Genomic DNA, 20,732 nt, shown 5'->3' on the forward strand with positions numbered 1-20,732 from the left:
AATGCTTTGCAAACTCCAGAAACAAACAACTTCCATTTACTGAAACACTGCTAATTTGCAGGGGTAGGAAGGACAGGGATCTCCACAGGGGGGTACAGAGTCGAAGGAAAAAAGAAAAAGAAAAAAAGAACATAGCAAGAATAAATGCAATTATTCCTAACTGGAATTCTGCTTCTTTCCCCAGACTAATACTCTGAAGTGGGTAAAAATGCTCCAGGATCTTTAACTACCGTGACCTTAATTCCAATGCGAAAGAACATTTTACTTTTATTCAATTGAGAGAATAATTACTGTATTTTTAAATCTCTTTTTTTTTTTTTTTAAATAGTTAATCTACTGACAGTTACCACCGACACCAGTGGGCACCAGGTCACAGTCTGAAGGATTGTCACTGCAACTTTATAGAAGTAGGCAATTTTAAAGAATATTAATAATAACATTAATAAATTCATTCAAAACACGCTCTGTGCCTATCTATCCCCTCCCTGCTACCTCACACAATGATTTTATTGGGTTGGTTTTGGTCTACTGCACCAAAATTGCTTTTGTTTATTTTTTTATGGGAAAAATGGCTGTGTACAGACATTTATAATCCTTAATGTATTTCCAGCATGCTTGCTAAAATTTAAAAATAACAAAATTATGACACCGTGGAGCCCAACTTTTAATCTGTTAATAATATAATATGTGGTCAAAATAGGCTGGTAAAGCAGAGACTGAATAGTCTTAAAATAAGATTTTTCAAGTCAAATACCTCACTCTCATTCTAGTAGTCTTGACTTACTAAGATAACTTTTATTTTCCCATGTGAAGTGCAGGGGATGATCACCACAGCTGAGCAAGGAGTCCTACAGTAACTCTGACCCCAGTTTGATAAATAGGAGATGGCCCCAGTGAAGTGCCTTGAAGAACTACTCTAGGATAAAAGTAGAAACAGCTGGGGATGAGAAAATAAAGGTGTTTGGAGGGGAATAGGTTAATACAGAGAAAGAAAAGCAACTGCTGCTGCTGGGAGCTATGCTTTCCTTCCCCCCCCCCCCCCAGCAGCCACTCCAAAAGTGTTATTACCTGTGTACGGCTTTGTTGCTTTTATTGTCATTGTTTTTTCCAAGATGAACAGGAGTTGGGTGTACCTTGTAAATAGAACAGAGTAAGAGAGAACTGTACATGCCTCCCCCTAAATGCCACAAGAAGAGACATGCTTTATAAATACAATTGTTTTGCTTCATTTCATCTTCTTATTGGTGCTGGTTCCACGCAAGTAGGACTTCAAGAGTTGGTCAATTTAGTGCAAGAGGAATGAATGACGCAGAAGCTCATGAGCTCTGAATCTAATATAAGCTGTGCTGCTGGGAATCAGGGGTAACACTCTGAAAGCAAAGGACAGGCTTCTGCATGAAAACAGCGTGAAATCAGAAGGGGCCCCTCTAAGTCTCAGTGTCACTTACTGCTGTCACAAGAAGCCAATCCACCCCTGAAGCTGCAAATGCTCTCAAGCAGTATTAAATAACCAGGAAGAGCAAAATCATTTACTTGTAAATCACGTGCCCTTTTCAGGTAATACAGTGCCCATTTTTCCTTTCCTTCTCTTTCTTTACTTTTTCTCTTTCTTTCCGCCCCCCACATAGCATATAGTCAATCAGCAGGTTAACAAAAACAAGAAATATGAGATACTCTATTATTAAATTACTGGACTCCTGCTCTTGCCCTGCAGAGCACTGCTTCTACTCACAGATGAAACCTCATTGTACTGAAGATGAGAGATGCATCAATGGCTGCTACAGGACAAGAGCCTAAACCAGGGCAGCCATCCTTCCTTGCCCACCAAGTGGCATTCAGAAGTCCCAGCAGCACAGCCGTGCATCCTCTACCTTGGGAAGTTGGTACATGAAAGGGCTCCAGGAGGAGCCTGCACACAGGGAACACTTTCCCTTCCCGGAGTCTCCATAGCTGCAGCACGGGATGGGGCTGGAGATGCAGCTGGTTTCCAGCACGACCCAGCAGTGGCACAGTAACTGCTGCTGAGGTGCTTCCTCCTGCAGCTGGAGGATCACAGATACGGATCACCCAGCCCTCTTCACCAGGAGAAGGCTGCTGCTGGCCCAACGGGACAGCCTTGGCCTGGATGTTGCACTTGAAGCATATGCAAGTAGGTTGTTCACCAAGAACAGGTTCAGGCAAGCAAAGATCTCAGATTTCCTCTCTGTACTTCCTCTGGCTCACCCCTGAGGTGCTTTCTCCCACGTGAGGCCTCGGGGCTGAGGTACAGAGCAGAACCCCTTTGAAGACAGCAGTGTCCTACCACTGGAAGAATTGCTCTCAGAAGTAATCAAACGTCTCACAGAAAGGGGTCTTGAAAGCTAGGCACACCAATTTAAAGATTTAGCTAGAAGATTTTGACAAAGCCCCTTTAAATGGAGCAGATATTTGTCTCAGTGAATGGAAAAATACAGTACGAATTAAGTCTGCAGAATGAGAACATTGGAGGAAGCGACCTGCATTGACTGGTAGCCGATACTGCACCCCTCATGATGTGTAACTAATAACAGCACGCCAGACATTCAGCTTGCGCATTAAATATTAATAACATTTTTCTTCTGACTCATCGTTAAGCCAGAGCCTTGCTGCACAGCACAAACTGATTTACAGACCATCGGTGGCAGGCTCCCAAGCTGCCCGCCTCGCTCGGCTCGACACCTGCTAGCCAGGGGCTTGCTGAGGGACCAGCAAAGCAGCTAAGTCAGAAACGGGGGGGGTTCAAGAGGAGAAAAACAACAACCCGGCTGGGCAGACGGACAAACAACCAGTCCTGCCAACGGACAGACCGCAGACAATGCACAGCACACAAAACGAATCCCTCTGCAGGGAGCCGGAGCTCCAGCCCGGCTGCGTAGCTCTGAGGGTGCTGCTGATGCAGCTGTGAGCAGGGCCTCCCTCCCTCCCCGTCTGCTTCTTGGGTAAATGTCACGGCCGCTGTAACCCTTCTGGGACAGCCACCCACGGGCAAGACAGCCAGCACACACCACAAGAGTGTGACCGGTGCTATTTAGACAATGAGAAATAGGACTTACTGTTCTCTCTAAAGAAAATGGTAGTCTCAGCCATGTTGATGCTAAAAGAGAGCCTGGCCGCTCCTTTATACCTCTCCTCTTCTCAGGCAAGGTGGTTTCCACTTCAGAAGCTTACACTGCCTGCAGCCAGAAAGAAGTGCTTGCCTGAATCCACGAGGAGCATGTTGTAGGGAGATTCAGGCAAGCCATTTCTGAAAGATGGGACTCAGCAAAACACATAGATGCTGTACAACATTTGGAAAACGCTTTCAGTGATTCTTAGCAACGCCCTATCACAAAAGCAGCTTGTCTTAGAAGCTTCAAATCTAGTTTCTTTGAAAGAGACTGCTGAGTTCCAGCAGTACGGGACTGATTTTGAAAAGGCAAAAAGACAACTTGAGCAGTGAGTCAATGATGAGTTTGAAACATCAGAAGAGGGCGTCAGGTTTTTAAAGGAAGTGCCAAACAACTCCCAGAGAACTGTGCTTTCATTTAAAAAGACTAAATAAATAAAAAGTAGTAGCTCTAACTGTTTTTCCCTCTGAAGTTTTCAAAACATAGGTAGATCAGTAGAATTGTTTTTCCACACAGTGAATTTTTTAAGAGATGAGGTTTATTTCATTCTGGGGCCTTTGAAGGGTGAGGGAAGAGAGGTATGTGCAGAAATCCTGGACCAACCCTTCACACTTCCCTCATGTTAGCTAGGATTACTCTGCTCTCGCCGGCTGGCATGCAGAGATCCCAGTAGTACATCTCAGTCAATGCTGTGTTGGGGTGAGCATTCAAAAGGTCAGTCCTATTCACCTGCTTGGGTGATCTTTAACAAATCCAGCTTTCTGGATGTATAAATCAGAAGGATTAAGCTACAGAGGCCTCCTTCCTCACCCCTTGGCACTCCTCCTGCCACAGAGTGAACCAGATGTGTATATACATGTTTGTGTACACATATGAACTTGCAAGTATGCATATGCATGCAGATGTGAACATTTAGGATTACTCCCATTAAGTTCATTCTTTCTTTCTCCAAGTTACAGAGGACAGCTGCACATATTTGCATCCTTTATCATTTTCCACAGACCAAATTTCCTTCAAAACTTAGCGCCCTGTTCAGCTGCACATAGCAACTATGTCACTGGAACAGACTCTCCCTCCCTCCCTCCCCTCTTTTAATATGTAAAAGATTCATTAATACATTCCACATAAAGATTCCTACCTACAATAATATTGCTGCTCTGCTCGGCAAAGATCGACGTTTACAGGGGAGAGGTACCACATTACCAAAGGTTTATTACTCTTATGAAATCTGCTCCAGAACATTAGAAAGGTATAGACAATTAGCAATTTTCAAAATCAAGTGCTTTTTGTGATTCACCATCTTTGTTCCTTTTTTATTATTATTGTTATTATCACCTTTATTTGCCAATTTGCAGAACTATGAATGGGTGTCACTGTCACACAGGAATTTGCCAGGTTTTCTCACATTTCTCTCGTGCATTGCCCTTTATTGCTCAATTGTTTTGATGTGCAGCAGTGAGACAGCTCTCTAAAAAGTGGTACTTTTTTAATTGCTGTCTGCTCAGGAGCAGGTGATAGGTCCTGTACCTGTAGGCACAATGGCTGAATCAAAGCCTGCCAGCTGCCCTGTCCCAGCCCGTTATTCCCTATCAAAGCATCGTGTGTTTATATAAAAGCACTGCAGAGGTTTAGATCGTTACCCAGAAACAGTTGTCAATAAACAGCATTAGAAACAAATCAAAGCACCAATACAAGACATTTGTTTCTAGATGAGGACTGTGTGCCAATTAAAATACTAGAAGATCTATGTAAGAAGGGATCACTTGATCATTCAAAGTGTATGAGAAAGAAAACCAGGACAGAAGAGAAAAAAGGATTGTCAAGGGAAACCTGATCTCTGCATGCGACTGCTGTTCAGAAGAACCAATTTGTGTTGATGAGTTGGACATTTAAGGGCTGATAGCATGTTGTGCCGTCTGTTATGACACTGGTGACTATGGGATTTCTTCAGCAGCAGCTTTACTCACTAAGATCCAAGTAGCAGATAATGAACTGCACAGATAGGTAGCATTTCTCTGTGTCAGCAGCGGAGGCAGCAAGTTGTCAGCTGAGTTTTCTCTGTTCCCAAGGCTGAAGGCTCAGAGGGGACTGAGCTGGTCGGTTCCTTCAGGAGCTTTCCTGAGACTACATGTTCTTTTGGCAGATACTGGGGCTCAAAGAGCATCCAAGACCTCAGGGGCTTTCTTTTCTCAGAGAATTTGGCCTGCTAAGGCATGGTGACTGACAGTCTAGGACTAACTGCTCCCCAGGAAGCTAGGAGAGCCAGTCTCTCCTTCCCAACACTACACAGTGCTTGGGGAGCACATAGCTCCCATCACCTCCACAAGACCTCCTTGCTCCATCCTGATAAAAAGTGCCAGGCTTTGAGCTCCCAGGCCCCATCACAACTGCTTATTTCATGCACGCCTTAAAAAAAAAAATCACATCGGTGAGATGAAGGTGCTGTATCCTCCCACAGATGCCTTTATTTATTTATTTATTTTGGTCATTATTCTCCTTCCCCCTCATCACCATTTTCTTGGATTTTGTTTATTTCACAGAGTTTGCTTACCTCTAATGGCTAAGCCAGAGGGAAGAACACATAATCTTGCTAAATCATTTCAATCTATCTACCTGCCTCCTACCCTTATAGTGTACAGCTAGCATTTCAAATCACACAAAGGCTGGAAAAGTGTAACCAATAATGCCAATTTCCGGGGAAGAAAAGCTTCAAGAAACAAAGCCCTCAAACCAGCACATCAGGATGAGAAAATTGAGCCATCTAATTGCCTACGCTGAATAAACTGTGAAGCAGCACTGGTGGTGATAATTTCTGAAAGATTTAAAATATTAGTAATACAGATAAGGGATTAACATAATACTGTAGGTGACTAATCTTGACTGCGCCTTTTTAACAACAGCGTTGCTACCACCATCATAAAGGAAATTAGCACTGATAATTAGATCAAATCCTTTATGTCAGTAATCCCACTTGAAGATATTTTCAGAAGGTTGGAGGTTTAAGGCAATTTCCTGTATGTGTCCAAGACTCATTAATTAATATTGATATTTAACGTGTTCCAGACTTCCATTTCTTGGTAATACTCAAAGCTGTGTCCAGCTAACTCATTTGAGACAATAGTTTACGCACATCAGAAAAGAATTGCCCATTCAGCACCAAAAACTATCATGCAACAAATCAGAGGACTTTAAAATTGTCCTATATTTCCAGGAACTGAGGTTCTCCGCATTTGAGCAATATTAGGTAGGTTTTTTTCATCCCATGGAAATGCCGTGCATTTGAAGTAAAATCAGTCTCATGATATGCCAGTGTTCTCCTCAATGACTGGTACTGCTTGTGTCAGGATTTTATCACAACTTGCTGCATTATCATTTTTTTTTCCTTAATGACCCTTCTTATATGTTCCTGAACATAAATACAGTGTCACTGTTTCCTTTTAATCATTTTAAACACCTTCATGCTATAGAAGGGGTGAAAAAGAATGCTCCAGATTCCCAATACCAAAATAATCGAGTAGAAGTATATGACTGAAGACCTTCATAACTATTACAGTCAATTATATGGTTCTGGGAGCCTAAACAAACCAGTTCTGGTCCCGGTTGGCACTACTGTGCAATACCTCCTTCCCAGGAGAAGTGGCAGCAGAAGATCGTCGGATGTTTGCTGGTAGCAATCAGCCCTGCCACATTGAGAAACGTCTACAAACCACTTTGAGCACTTGAGCTCCAGTGCATACATATGCCTCCGCAGCATTCCTCTAACAGGCACCCACCAAGAATAATGCAAAAGGAATCAGAATATGCAAGAGACAGTGCACCTGTGTAAGATGACCTGATGTTTGGAAGAGCTTTGCACAGCCTGCCTCCCACTGTGTTAACAGCCTTTCATGTTTTTGTACCTAGCGGCTGAAGATCCATGCACAATCTCTCCCGCCGCTGTACCTTTAGCTCCTTATTTTTGGGCACCTCAGCAAGGCTAATCTAAACCGTAGAAATCAAAGAAGAGGAATTATTGTTTGGTTAAGGTTAAATCCCAGTCCATCTACCTCAAACCTCCTGCTGAGGCACTGTACGAACTCAGATGAGGAAAATACTTCAAGGTGCTTAGAAAGAAGCCATACCACAAAGAGTACCTTCGAGAGCTGAGGTTTGCCGATTGTTCACCAGTCTTATAAAAACAGGAATGGCCACTTACCTGAAAAGAAAGAGAGAAAGAAATATCAATGGTTATTCATTTTTAAAAAGAAAACTATACTTTCTACAAAATGGAAAAGAATAAACTGATTGTAGTGCACCATCAGGCTGGGTGTGGGATGCCCAGGGCTGCAAGAGCAGGAAGCAGCCTGCAACTGCGATGGCAGAACTGCAGGACGAAGACAGGACTGAAACAGAGAAGGATACGACAGGAAATGATTAAGATACATTTGTAAACCAGCAGCAGAACGTGTGGATGCTTTTCTCGCCACAAAGGATGTCCCGAATAAAGACAGCAGTCTCGTTCTCTGAGGTTTCCTTCCCATTTTCTGCCCTTCTCCTATTTCAGCTGTCAATCAGCACAGACAATTCTCTCCCAATGTGCAAGTCGAATGTGTCCCTTACTGCAGACTGAAGGACTCATCCTCTACACTGAACGGTGAGTTCAGTGAGACATTTTCTGAATCCTCCCATGATATTCTCCTCCATCCCCCTCTCCACCAAGAAAAATGAACGAAAAAAAAAATCTGAGCAACTTGCAAATGAATTCCTTTCTGTGCAACATGTGTGTACAGTCCCATTAGCAGCAACACAGCAGGCCATCGATTGGGGAGGGGAAAATGGCTTTGTTTATGGTAATGGATTTTGAGACTCCTGGTGATAATTTATTTAGCAGGAATTTTTGCAGAGCTGGCTATTACACTGATGGAAACCCTCAGAATGGGCTGATTTGAAAAGGGGTGGGGTGAAAACAAGTGGCATTGCTTATTTTTTGAAAAATATTGTTATTAAATAATTTGAAACACATTGATAAAATGTGTCTGAGAGCTATGCTGCTGTAATTTATAATACAAATTACATTGCTATTGACAAATGGCAATTTAATCCAGCGATTAACTTCAACAATGTGAATTCCTCTGTTGCTTTTCTTTTTTCTTTTAATAAGACATAGTATATAGCGCACAAAGCAGGACACGTGCTGGGACCACCAGATGCTGTGCTGTTGCTGGACTCAGACTTATTTTCTGCCTCATCTCCCCAGAGGATACACAACCGGGAGTAACCTAACCAACTCCCTTATCATCTTTAAGTATGGATCAACCCTGGGAAGTATCCACGGGGATATTCATTCTGCGTAAATACTTGGTTTCAAGCTGAGCAGTCTCTTTTACATACAGAACTCAACCTGTCTAGTCCTATCCCAAGAAAATCACCACTAGGAAAAAAAAAGAAGAAAAAACCAAAACCACAACTTGAAATTAATTCCTAGATGACCTAGATGATTTAGAGTAAATTAAATAATAATAATAATAAAGATCATAGTCTTGTCCCTGATATATCCTTAAAAACAAACACTTGGTCTGAAGGATCAAGCCACCCATTTTGCTGTCTATCCTTTTGCAGATATGTCTTGAGGCAGATGCACCCATCAACCTAGAGATGCCAAGCCCTGTACAATAACACTGCAGAGCTACCAGATGTAATGGGATAGTGGGAAATCAGATCATCCTACATTTAAACCGATTTCTATCACTGATACTCTTTGCAGTACCGAAGTAGCATTAAATGCAATAACGTGCTATTGCATGGTCACTTAATTCTCAAAGTAAATTCAATATTTGCTGGCATCCTCTATCCAGAGATACAAAGCGTACACATGTATTGGAGCTGTTAGTTAGAATTACCTTTGCAATGCCTCCTAGGGAAAACCTGAACAGCTTAGGTACCTGTCTGGGAAGAAAGGGTTGTCATTCTCACCTTGTACAAAACTGTTTACAAACCTCCTTTCCCTCTTGCTGTGCATTACTATTTTGGTCCTGTTGCTGTCTTAGGCATACATGGGTTTTAATACAAGAAAGAAAAGGGACCTATTCCCATTGTTTTAAACATTTTCAGAGAGGGAACTGCAGAAGACCAATGGAAACAGGCATTCAATGCTGTCCTTGTGACACTACCTGCATGTAGTGGGGAACATTGATAAGGTTCTTTTGATGCGTCAACTGCAAAAGTATTTGCTGGTGGAGCTGTTCCTCAAATCCGCTATATTTTAAAAGTTCCTAGTGAGACTCTATATAAGTTCATCCTTTATGATAAAATTTTATTTTGGAGCCTCCTCTTGTGGTTGAAGGAAGTCAGGGCAGAGAAATATGAATATGAAAGATACTCCACACATGAATTTGGTTTTGAGCCTCTAGACGGGCTTTGCAACAGGATAATCATGAAAGGAGGTTGTATGATAGCTGTATACAAGAATATACTACATGATACAAGGATAGATGTATCCGAACTGCAGATCTGGGTGGATGAACACCTGGGAGCTAGGATCAACTCCTGCATCAGATCCTGTTGTAACCTCATCTAAGCCACAACTACTTTGTTCCCCACCCTTTGAAATGATACTCATCAGGATAATTCCACCCCTTGTTAACTCTGTTAAAGTGTTTAGAAAGAAAAAAAGGCTTTCTTTGTAGCACGCAGGAAGACTGCTTGCCAAAACTGCACTGCTGGAGCAAGACATGGTATGCCCACGATGAAATCTGCTTTCTGACTGCAAGTAAGGATACAAACTTCAGCTGCGCATCTTCTGAGAACGCTCTCCCCTAACCTCCCCTACAGAAGCTGTTCCACTTCAGATAAATATTCCTTGGCCAGAGAGAGCCTGAGTGTTACACTGCTGTAATTAAGACTTCCAGTACTGTTTTCAAGGAAACAAACAGGATTTTTGCATCTCCAGTTACTCTCACCACTCCTGCAATGAAACAGTTTCCTTAATTGAATTCGAGCTTGCAAACACCTGCAGGGTAGGCAATATGAATGATGCTGCATCTTGCAGCGTATACACTTCTTGTCAGAAATACCTCCTCCAACTCTTGTTCTAACAACGTCTGTGGAAGAAACTTGACTGGGTTTATTGCATCTTTACAGAAACACCAGTGGCTGAGCATGAGTGTAATTGAGAGGCAGTGACAGAGACTGGACCCCAACACCCCACTTCTGCCAGGGCCAGGCTTTCCTTAAGGTTTCCTCTCGGCAGGCTGACCTATCCTTTTCCCTGCTTAGCTTGAGAATCTTGATGAGAAGAGCGCCCGCGGTGGGATGGCTGCAAATGTAATGCAATCAGAAGATAATGACTTCAGAAGGAGAGGGGAGGGAGGGGATAATCAGCGGAGGCAGATAAACTCCCAAGATAAAAAAAAAAAAAAAAAGTAGACACTGTTTTCATGCAGATGTCCCTAGTAATGAAGAATGAGGGAAGAGGAATACTGAAGAAGAGGTGAAATGGAAGCAGTTTTGTTTCTAAATAGCACTATTTCAGAGTTTTCCATGGGGTGTAAGTAGCTTCTTAAACTAAGAGTGCCTGGAAATACCCCAGACAAATTCAAACCTCCCATCCATCTCTCTCTCTTATACACGTATCCCTATCCATACCACAATTTAGAGCTAGCTTTGGTGGGAATTGAGGAAGCAAATATAAAATATGCAGGGAACATCCCTGTCTCCCTTCAGGCTCAGGTTGAGCTCAGTGTCTATGAAAATATTATGCAAATGTGACAGTGTTTTCTTTGGGCAAGCCATTTAACTGGAGCTTTCAACACCTCAGAAGCCTGGAGACAAAGGGTGTTGGTAATGATAAATGCAATTTATTTACAATGGGCATAAAAGGGAAGGTGTAGGCGGCTGCTATTACAGGTGATCTCCGCTGCTCTCCCCACCTGCTCAGTCAGACTTCAGCCTTCTCTCGCGATGCCTGCCTGCTTCCCGGGGCGAGGGGTTTCAAGGGATCATTCTGCTCAGAGTTTTCTCTCTCCCTGCTCAGATTCTGCATTTTATATTCAGGTACGTGGCTTCCACAGGCAAGAAGTTTTAACATCTCAAACCAAAGCAGTAATGTACCTGACCTTGGCAAGCCTGGCCATGAAAACCGACCCGGAGTTCAGACCTGGAAGAATCTGCGTACATTTTCAACCCCTTTGAGGGGAAGCTAGACACAGATCTAGTACTACTTGCTCTCCCGGACACCCTCCCTTGCTGAATGGTATCAGCGCTTAATGGCAACAGCTCTGAACACTACACGCGCCGCGCGTTGCGGGGTGTGAAGCTCCTGAATCTAATAACAGACCGAAACAGACGGCTGGGGTACCACAGGGGGCTGCTGTGCAAGAAGCGCAGAACCAAATGTCTTTTAGCGCACACTGTTAAAACCCACACTGCGGCTAAGATAAAATCAGGGGCATCAACTTCCCAGATGGTTATATACCTCTCCCCTCATCTCTCCTACGTATCTAAGCGTAGGTGTTACTACCAGCAATATCCAAATTCCAGCAAACTGCTGGAAGAGGCTGCTCTGCCTCCCTCCATCCCCTCAGCGGACGGACTGGCTAAGCCCTTCTTCTCTTCTCACACTAAACGCCTGCTCTGCTAGAGAGCGCTGCCACACGCACATCAGCAAATTAAGTCGGGAGGGCCGAGGGCATTATGGCCTGCAGCTCTCCATCAAACCTCTCTCCCTGAGATTGCAGCTCCCACGGAAGGGACAACCAAACAGCTCCTGGGTCAGCTCCTGCACTTTACAGCTCGCTCGATTAGCATGAATCAAATTGATGTTGGCTTACTTTACCGGGCTGGCTGTAAAACTGCGCTAGTGCAGGGGCTGCTTCATGAGCCGTTCAGCTGTCCCTGCTGTGGGGTGCTAACATCTGGCAGAAGCTTGAAGCTGAAACCACTTGCACCCCACTAACTTCATTAGCTGCTGAGCGAACGTGGAAAATACGTGGTGCTCCACCCCACAAACAGCTGTTGCACAGGAAGAATAGCTGCTGAGGTGACCCCTATAAAACCACACTTCAAAAGGATGATCAAACATAGGAAAGGTGTAATGAAATAAGTTATCCTCTATTATTATTACCCCCGAGACTTGGTACCCTCTTAAAAAAAACTAATCCTTTCTAATTTGTTCTAAGTAAAACCATTACTTATACGTATGACAACTGTATTACTAATTACATAATAATTTTATGCTGTAGCACTAGCAAAAATGGCTTGAAGTCTAAATTAGGCCTAATAAAGACTTAATTTAATAAATCACTTGGTCTCAAAAAAAATTATTTACTTAAAATTAGAGTTTGCTGAAAAATCTCACATTACTTTTTATTAATGCCACATAAAGTAATTGTGTAATTAGAAATTAACTCACAAGGTGACGCGATTTATTTGATAATGATGCATGGCATTTACACAGCACTTAGCAGCCGGAAAGGTCCCCAAATACTCTGTTACAGAAAGCGAGCCCGTGTCCGGGCATTACTCCAGCTTTGCCAGGACTGCAGCCACCTGCTGCCGTGCCAAGTGCCAGCATGGGGAGAAAATACAGAACACCACTTCTAGGGGCTTGGGGGACACCTTTCTTCCCTTTGACCTTTAGGTGCTTCATGTGTTAAGCCTGTACCGTAAGTTAATTTAACAACCCTGTACGGCACATTTCAGCTCCATTTCACAGACACACTAAAAAAAAAAAACCTCAGTAAGTTTGGGACAAAATAAGCAGAAGAACCTCATCTTCACATGCGTTATAACCAGTGGCTCATATATCACACTAAAGAATAAGGAAATTCACAGTGGACGTAATCTTCCCTGGGACGAAGGACATCTTTAAAAGGAAATGGAACAGCCAGATGACCGAAATCCACCTCGGACAATTAATGCTCCATGGTGAAGAAGGAGCCTTTGGGATTTGCCTGGATGTACCTGCATCCATGTGGTTGAAGGGGAGCTAGGAAATTAGTTCCTGTGGATCCAGCTGGTGAGAACTCATGCTGTGAATGTGCATCCTGCCTAAACCACTTTCATAAGAAAGCAGGAAGAAGGGTGCAATGTCTTGACAAAAAGAAAAAATAATTAAAATTACTTTGCTCTGAGATGAGCAACGTGGGCAAAGGGGGAGAAGCCAAACGGACTTACAGCTGCAAGCGATTCCACAGTATTTCAGGGTTTTGTGGGTTTTTTTTTCAACTCATTTCCATTCATTTTTAGAGGCACAGAATGAAAGAAACAAACATATGTCATCAAATAATACCGCTCACAAACTGGAAACAGATTATGCTAGCTAAAATTAGTGCAGATTGAAACTTATTTGCCTATGATCTCCATCAGTAGTTTCTAGAGCGCTTCTTAAATGCAACAGCCTCCCAGCAAGGTGTAAGCTGTAAAAGCCTAAGCCATTGGGACTAGCCTCCCAGCTCCCTTGGCATATTTGTTCCCTCCCTTGCCTGAAGGAACCTAACTCCTCAAATCATATTTCTGAGTGCAGGTATTGCCAATTGTGAATTCAAAATTTGTTGTCAGAGCGCTTTACCTGAAATCTCCCCTTTCCACAAACCTTTCTCATGATAAACACGCTCACTGGAATAATCACAGGATGTGGATGCCAAGAGAGTGTCAATGCAATCAAGACAAATTGGTGAACGAATTGAGAGAACTACTTGACAGCACTCATCCTGCTCGGATGGAGACTACTTAAACATTCCCTCTGCTTTCCTGCACCACAGGAGGTCCTTCGGCACCAGCGTGCCCGTGCTCTGCTCCATGCCGCCAGCAGCGCCAGGCCCCCATGCCTCCACCGCTGACGGCGCCGGGCTCAGCTCCCTGGACCAAAACATCTGCTAGCTGGCTGCAGCTGGGGGCTTTTATTGCAGCTGCACAGCAGCCACGACAGAGGGACGCCGTGCGCATTTATCCAACACGTTACACGCTTCTGCTGGCACGTCGAGAGCACGGGAGCTCAACTCCCTCTACCTTCTTCCATTTTGCAAGGACATCAAGCATGGGTCGTCCGAGCAGATCAGGCACAGGAAGCCTTTAAGAAAGGCTGAAAATGATAACGAGGGCATTACCTTGAATCAACCTGGGACTGATTTAATGTGTCATTCCGGGAGGCCTCAGCCTCTGGGACAGAGACTGCTGCCAAAGCGAGAAAAAGGGACTACAAACCCCAAAGTGATTTTAAGTTGAATCAGGATAAAGTTATGAAAGAAACCGTGTAACACAACTACCAACCCCAGCAAGGGCTTCAAAACAGAGACCGAGGGCATTTCAAGTCTTATGTAAGACATCCTCCTCAGGCACCTGACAGATCTTTTGCTCTACTTGTGATATAGCTGGGTCACAACGTTCAGTCCTTTTCTTTAAAGCCTGTTCTTTGTCCACTTTTCTACCACCCTATATATGTCCCCTGTCTAACAACTCCTCATATTTCTGGGCAAAGCAGCTGCTATTTATGTTGAAAGCACCATTTTTAATTGACCTGGATGAAGCTGACCGTTGTACCTGGCACGGTGCACAAGACCAATGGCTATCAGAACACTCGTGGTGTGCGTACCCAAAGCTGCTGTGCCCAAGAACTACAGCACCTAACCAGCATTGCATGCTCTCACCCATATAGGCCCAGGAGAGTTTTGCAAGGGACTGCAGTGGTCATCACACCCACGGTGACAGAGCCTCATGGTTATCTCCTGTGGGATGACCAGCAGTGGCAAAAGCCATGCTCAGCACCCATTTGCTTATTTCCATGTAACCTGGAGATTGCAGCGATTATCGTTCACTTAACAACGAGATTTGTTGTGAGCTCTACTACTATAGCTGAAAAATTTCAAGTAAAGTTGGTGGAACATTACCAACTGAGTATTTTCTGGTCAAAATGTGATGTTTAGTGAAAGCCAAAACATCTCAAGTCTAGGGCAGACTATCTGAACACTTCCATGGGATGGCAGAGAGACCCAAATCAAAATACTTAACATTTTCATTCCAAAAGCAGAGCAGACATTTTAAACGCAGTTCTGCTTCATTAAAATGCTTGAAATGTTTTGGGTGTAATCCAACGTGGATCAAAAAAACAAAATTCAGAAACTCGTAAGTTGTCACGAAACAGAATTAGCATTCTCCAGCCTGCTCTAGTTTTGGGAGGCTGGGAAAGGGTGGGGTGGTGGGGTTGGTTGCATTTTAAAATCAGCAGTGCAAATGGACCAACACTATAGAAAGGAGATTCAAAATTCAAGTGCCAGAGAGTTCAGAGATGCTTGTGCCTAAGTTTGTAGTCTGAACTGTTAAAGGGATAACACACTGGCTTGAAGCCACTTCTAAAATTATATGTAAAACTCAGGACGTGTACTTCAGAGACAGGGTGCAAGTGTGATCTCTGCTGACAACAGCTCTGAATCCAGCTAGTGAGGAACCATCTCTACGGATTCCCAGATATGCTGATGAGCTGGCAGTTGACAATGTGTGTGTCACGGATAACACTTTGTTACACGTATCAATGATGGCATTTAATTTCTGCGTGAAATTTCTGCATTTATTTCCTGGATGAAAACTGTCCAGTCCCCTAAAGAAATGGAATGCTTGTTAAAATCAAGAGGCTGTTTGATCTTCCCTTTGTGGAATTTCAAGCCTCTGACTTGCAAATCTTGTTCGACTATCATCTTTGAACTACAGCACTAGCCTTCTGTTTGCACAGAGGCTTATGCTAAGTTGACGAATTCCAGTGGCCCAAATAAGCTGCCTTCTCACTGACAGGGCTGTCTTAATGGTACAAGGAATAAGAATTATATCTTTGAATTTTTAAGTGGGTTCAGGTTAACAGAGAGGCTCTCAAGTCCTGAAGAAATGATAAGCAGTACAACTACGCCAGGAGAAGGACAACATGCACTGATATGACTTCCTGTCCCCAGCCTCCCAAACTTGGTTGGTTAGTAGTGCCCATTTTGCAGCTGAATTTATGTTTAAGTGCAGAAATGCCCACTGATACTTAGCCTACACAGAACATACCACATCAATGGTTTGTAAGTGTAATATTGACATATGCTAGCTCATATACTCAGAAAGTACAGTGAGGAGGAGACGTGGAGTTTAGTTTCCAACTTTTAGTTCCTCTCTAGGCTTTAGCTTGCCGAATTCACCTCGAGCAACAAGCACAAAAATTGTCATGCATTGACAGAAGGTTTGGGAGAGGGGGAGTAGAGGGGGAGTAGAGGGGGAGTAGAGGGGGAGTAGAGGGGGAGTAGAGGGGGAGTAGAGGGGGAGTAGAGGGGGAGTAGAGGGGGAGTAGAGGGGGAGTAGAGGGGGAGTAGAGGGGGAGTAGAGGGGGAGTAGAGGGGGAGTAGAGGGGGAGTAGAGGGGGAGTAGAGGGGGAGTAGAGGGGGAGTAGAGGGGGAGTAGAGGGGGAGTAGAGGGGGAGTAGAGGGGGAGTAGAGGGGGAGTAGAGGGGGAGTAGAGGGGGAGTAGAGGGGGAGTAGAGGGGGAGTAGAGGGGGAGTAGAGGGGGAGTAGAGGGGGAGTAGAGGGGGAGTAGAGGGGGAGTAGAGGGGGAGTAGAGGGGGAGTAGAGGGGGAGTAGAGGGGGAGTAGAGGGGGAGTAGAGGGGGAGTAGAGGGGGAGTAGAGGGGGAGTAGAGGGGGAGTAGAGGGGGAGTAGAGGGGGAGTAGAGGGGGAGTAGAGGGGGAGTAGAGGGGGAGTAGAGGGGGAGTAGAGGGGGAGTAGAGGGGGAGTAGAGGGGGAGTAGAGGGGGAGTAGAGGGGGAGTAGAGGGGGAGTAGAGGGGGAGTAGAGGGGGAGTAGAGGGGGAGTAGAGGGGGAGTAGAGGGGGAGTAGAGGGGGAGTAGAGGGGGAGTAGAGGGGGAGTAGAGGGGGAGTAGAGGGGGAGTAGAGGGGGAGTAGAGGGGGAGTAGAGGGGGAGTAGAGGGGGAGTAGAGGGGGAGTAGAGGGGGAGTAGAGGGGGAGTAGAGGGGGAGTAGAGGGGGAGTAGAGGGGGAGTAGAGGGGGAGTAGAGGGGGAGTAGAGGGGGAGTAGAGGGGGAGTAGAGGGGGAGTAGAGGGGGAGTAGAGGGGGAGTAGAGGGGGAGTAGAGGGGGAGTAGAGGGGGAGTAGAGGGGGAGTAGAGGGGGAGTAGAGGGGGAGTAGAGGACCCCCAGGTCCCTTTCTGCTGAGCTGCTCTCCAGCCTCTCATCTCCCCTCCTGTACCTGTGTCTGGCATTACTCCATCCCAGGTGCAGAAGCCAACATTTTCCTTTGCTGAACTTCATGCCGCTGATTGCCCAATGCTCCAGACTATTGAGATCCCCCACACTCTTCTCTGCACATGGCAGCTGCTGCAGCTGCTGCCACCGCCACTGTTACTAGTGTGCTAGCTCCACGTACCTCACACGATCCAACACTTACTTTTACATCTTCAATTAGAGACTCTCCTCTCAGCTGCTAGGATTGTCACCTGGGGCACAAATGTTTCCTACTCTTGTTTTTCTGGTAATATGACTGATATGCCAGGGTAAACAAATTCCTTCTTGAAATAGTTCTGTTCGCTGTTGGTGAAGCATCATCTTTTCTTTTTGGTCTTTCTCAATCAACATTCACAGAAAGGGGTAAGGAGAAGGGCAGCAGACGTGAAGAAGTTCCAGATCCATCTAAAGGTGTTATTCACCTCTCTGTTTGCCATATTTAACTGTGTCTGTACAATATATTCCTACAAATGATGGCAGAAAAGAAATGCAAGGAGTAAGCAAAGCACTGCCAAGAGAGATCAGGTTTGGTAGATTCACACATTTTAAGGTGAGAACAGACGCTGAAACAATCCCCCCTGGCCTTCTATATGTCACAGGGTTTTAATCTTCACCCAGCTCTCCTTGTACTCAGCTCAGTGAGCGACTTCACCAGGCTAATACATCCTTTTTTTAGCAAGGTACCCAGTCTTGGTTTGAAGGTGATGAAGAGCCACCACGTCTTAAGGGAGTTTGTTCCAGTGTTTGATCACCTTCACTGTTGAAAGGTTGGGCCTAATTTCTCGTTTGAATTTGTCTGACAGCAATTTCCATGTCTTGGTCCTTGCTAATCTAATGGAGAAAGGCATAAAGTATTCTGTAACACCTATATTTTTTTCTTTACGAAGATACTTATGGCCTGTAATCAAGTCCCCCCTCAATCTTTTCGAAAGAATTAAACAGACTGATCTTGAAGTCACACTGCAAGTCACTTTCACCAATCCACAAAGTCACGTTGAAGGCTCTTTTTGTGTACCTGTTTAATACTGCAGCATGCTCTGAAAATGCAGATTGAAGAAAAAGGCACAGTGCACCAGAACTGGGCTCACCAATGTCATACGAGAGAGAAAACCAGTTCCCATCACAGTTCATTGCTTCTGTGTTTTTAAGTCTCTGGTCATTAACATCCTTTTACTACAACAGTGGTTGGAAATGTGAGCTGCACTTGTGCAACGCCTTATTCCTCCTTTCAAGATAAAGTCCTGCTATCTGAAAGCACAATCTGCCATTCTGTTTCCCTGAATATTTGAATTAATTTTGAGTGTGCGACATACCTTTGTATGAAAGGATGCAGCCTCTGAGCAATCTATGCATGAGATTTTTACTGTCTTTTTTGTACCCTTCTGCTAATCTTTGTGTCATCCACTTTTTCTTTTTTTTTTTTTAAATTGGCATACTCATTCCCAGATCATCGATGAAAACACCAAATAAAGTGGGGCTTTGTACTGATTTCTCAGAAGCTAGTCATGAACGCTCCCATTTGATGATAATTCCCCATGGACAACTGCTTTTTGAGATCTATCATTTAGCTTTCTCTCAACTCACTTAATCTCTGCTTTATTGGTATTGCATAGTGTTAACATTTTAACAGAATGCCATGAGGTATTATATCATGTTAGAAAAGTCCAAATATAAAGTCATTTTTATGAACCAGACTTCTAATACCACAGAAAAGAGCAGATTTGTTTGAAAAAGCCTATTTTCCTGAAATCTGTGTTGACTAGTGCTAATGACATTCTTACCATCTAATTCTTTAGCTGCTGGATTCTATATCATCATTTCCACTCTCTTATTCTGGAACAATGTCAAAATAACTGCCCTACCATTGCTCAAATCATCCTGGTTGTTTTGTTTCGAATCCAGCACATTAACATTCTTCTAATACTTCCATTATTCTCCCACAAAGATTTAAAAATTAACATCTGTGAGCTGGAGATCACCTCAATCAACTCCTGCGAGCTCTCTGGCTCAATTTACCAGTGCCTATAGATTTCAAATGTCTGCCCTTGTTAAGCACTGCCTAACATCCATCATGACTGTTAACAAACTGAAAAAATACCTCATCATCCTCATGGATGGAGGAACAGTTACCATGTCTGGTAACTGCAGCCTAAACCACCTGGAATAGCATCCTAGAAAGTCTTTTACATTTGGGACTTCAGCGCACTCCAGTAACTCCCCTTCACACCACAGCAATGCCCCATATGGAACACCCAGGAGGAAGCTGGCTTGACACGAACACGATGCAAATTTTTTCACACTTCATTAAAAGACATGCAAATGAATGAATTGCTGAGCTTGAATCTGGTGGTGAACAGCAATGATTGCTCAACATGGACAGGAAAAAAAAGGAGCCTAGACAATATCATCACCCTGGCTAGCCATCACTCGTACCTACTGTCCAGGCTTTATCTTTCATTCAGACCTCTTTCTAGATCCTTGCACTTGGGCTTTCAATAAATCTTGAAGGCTTCTGCTAGAAAACATCTAAGGCACAAATTCCTGATCCTTTTTGCTGCAGCTGAAACAGTTGCCCATGCTCACATCAGCCTGCATTTTCATTACTACAACATCCCCTTCCTGGTCTTAACACCACAAACCTGCCCAGCTCGAATCAGCGCAGAAAGACGAAGGTCACTTTCCCCTCCTGTTGTCTGCAGTATGTTGCGTTTCTCCCTAAATGTTTCTTTTGGCTCCCCCTGTTTATTTCATGAAACCCCAGCTGTCCATCTTCACTATCAGGGTTTTAATAGCTTACCCTCACCCGAGCATCACCTCTAAATCCCTACTGAAAGGTTAGCTCCCATGTACGACGGGCAGTGTTGCCAGGCCTGAAACGCTTTCAACAGCACCTTTGGAGCTTTCTCCTCTAAACTTTTGCAGAGCTGCTTCACGTCCTGCTTAAAGCTCTACACAAGCCACAAAGCTCACAAAAAGCATAATGACAACAGCTAGGCTCAAGGTGCTCACATACCTCTTTCTCAGGCTGAGCAATACTACTACCTCTCTTTTTCTTTCCACCGTCTCGTCTCTTCATCTCTGTCTGCCTTTGTCTCCTGCCTTATTTTTAGCTAACATATAAAATCTAGGCTTTTTTTTTTTTTTAAGAAGTGATGATAATGACTGTATGAGACTTTCAGCCAATGGTCAACACTTGTATCTCCACTAACACCTCAATCGCTTTGCATGCATTCAGGTAGGTACACTGGGGAGCAGTCACTCACTTCGCTTTCTGGTATGAGCGGGTGGGCTGCCAGAATGCATCTATATTCATAAGCAGTGCCTTGGGGTGGTCTTGGGAACAGAAGAATAATCATCAGCTGTGCTGTTTA

The 20,732-nt window shown here is 44.2% G+C and overlaps 1 protein-coding gene across 5 annotated transcripts in view; it reads right to left on the minus strand.

Annotated features, from left to right (window-relative positions):
• LSAMP (limbic system associated membrane protein) overlaps positions 1 to 20,732 on the minus strand; it is a 966,851-nt gene that overhangs the window by 409,729 nt on the left and 536,390 nt on the right. The window contains exon 1 of one of the 5 annotated variants that reach the window (XM_083819701.1): positions 3,072 to 4,150. The exons of the other annotated variants lie outside the window; for them this stretch is intronic. Within the exon in view, the coding sequence (XP_083675827.1) occupies positions 3,072 to 3,105 (34 nt within the window). The 5' untranslated portion in view covers positions 3,106 to 4,150. Of the gene's footprint in view, positions 1 to 3,071; positions 4,151 to 20,732 lie in introns of those variants that run through there. 5 annotated transcript variants of the gene reach the window in all.

The sequence above is a fragment of the Anser anser genome (assembly GCF_964211835.1).
Source record: "Anser anser genome assembly, chromosome: 1".
Lineage (NCBI taxonomy): Eukaryota > Metazoa > Chordata > Aves > Anseriformes > Anatidae > Anser > Anser anser.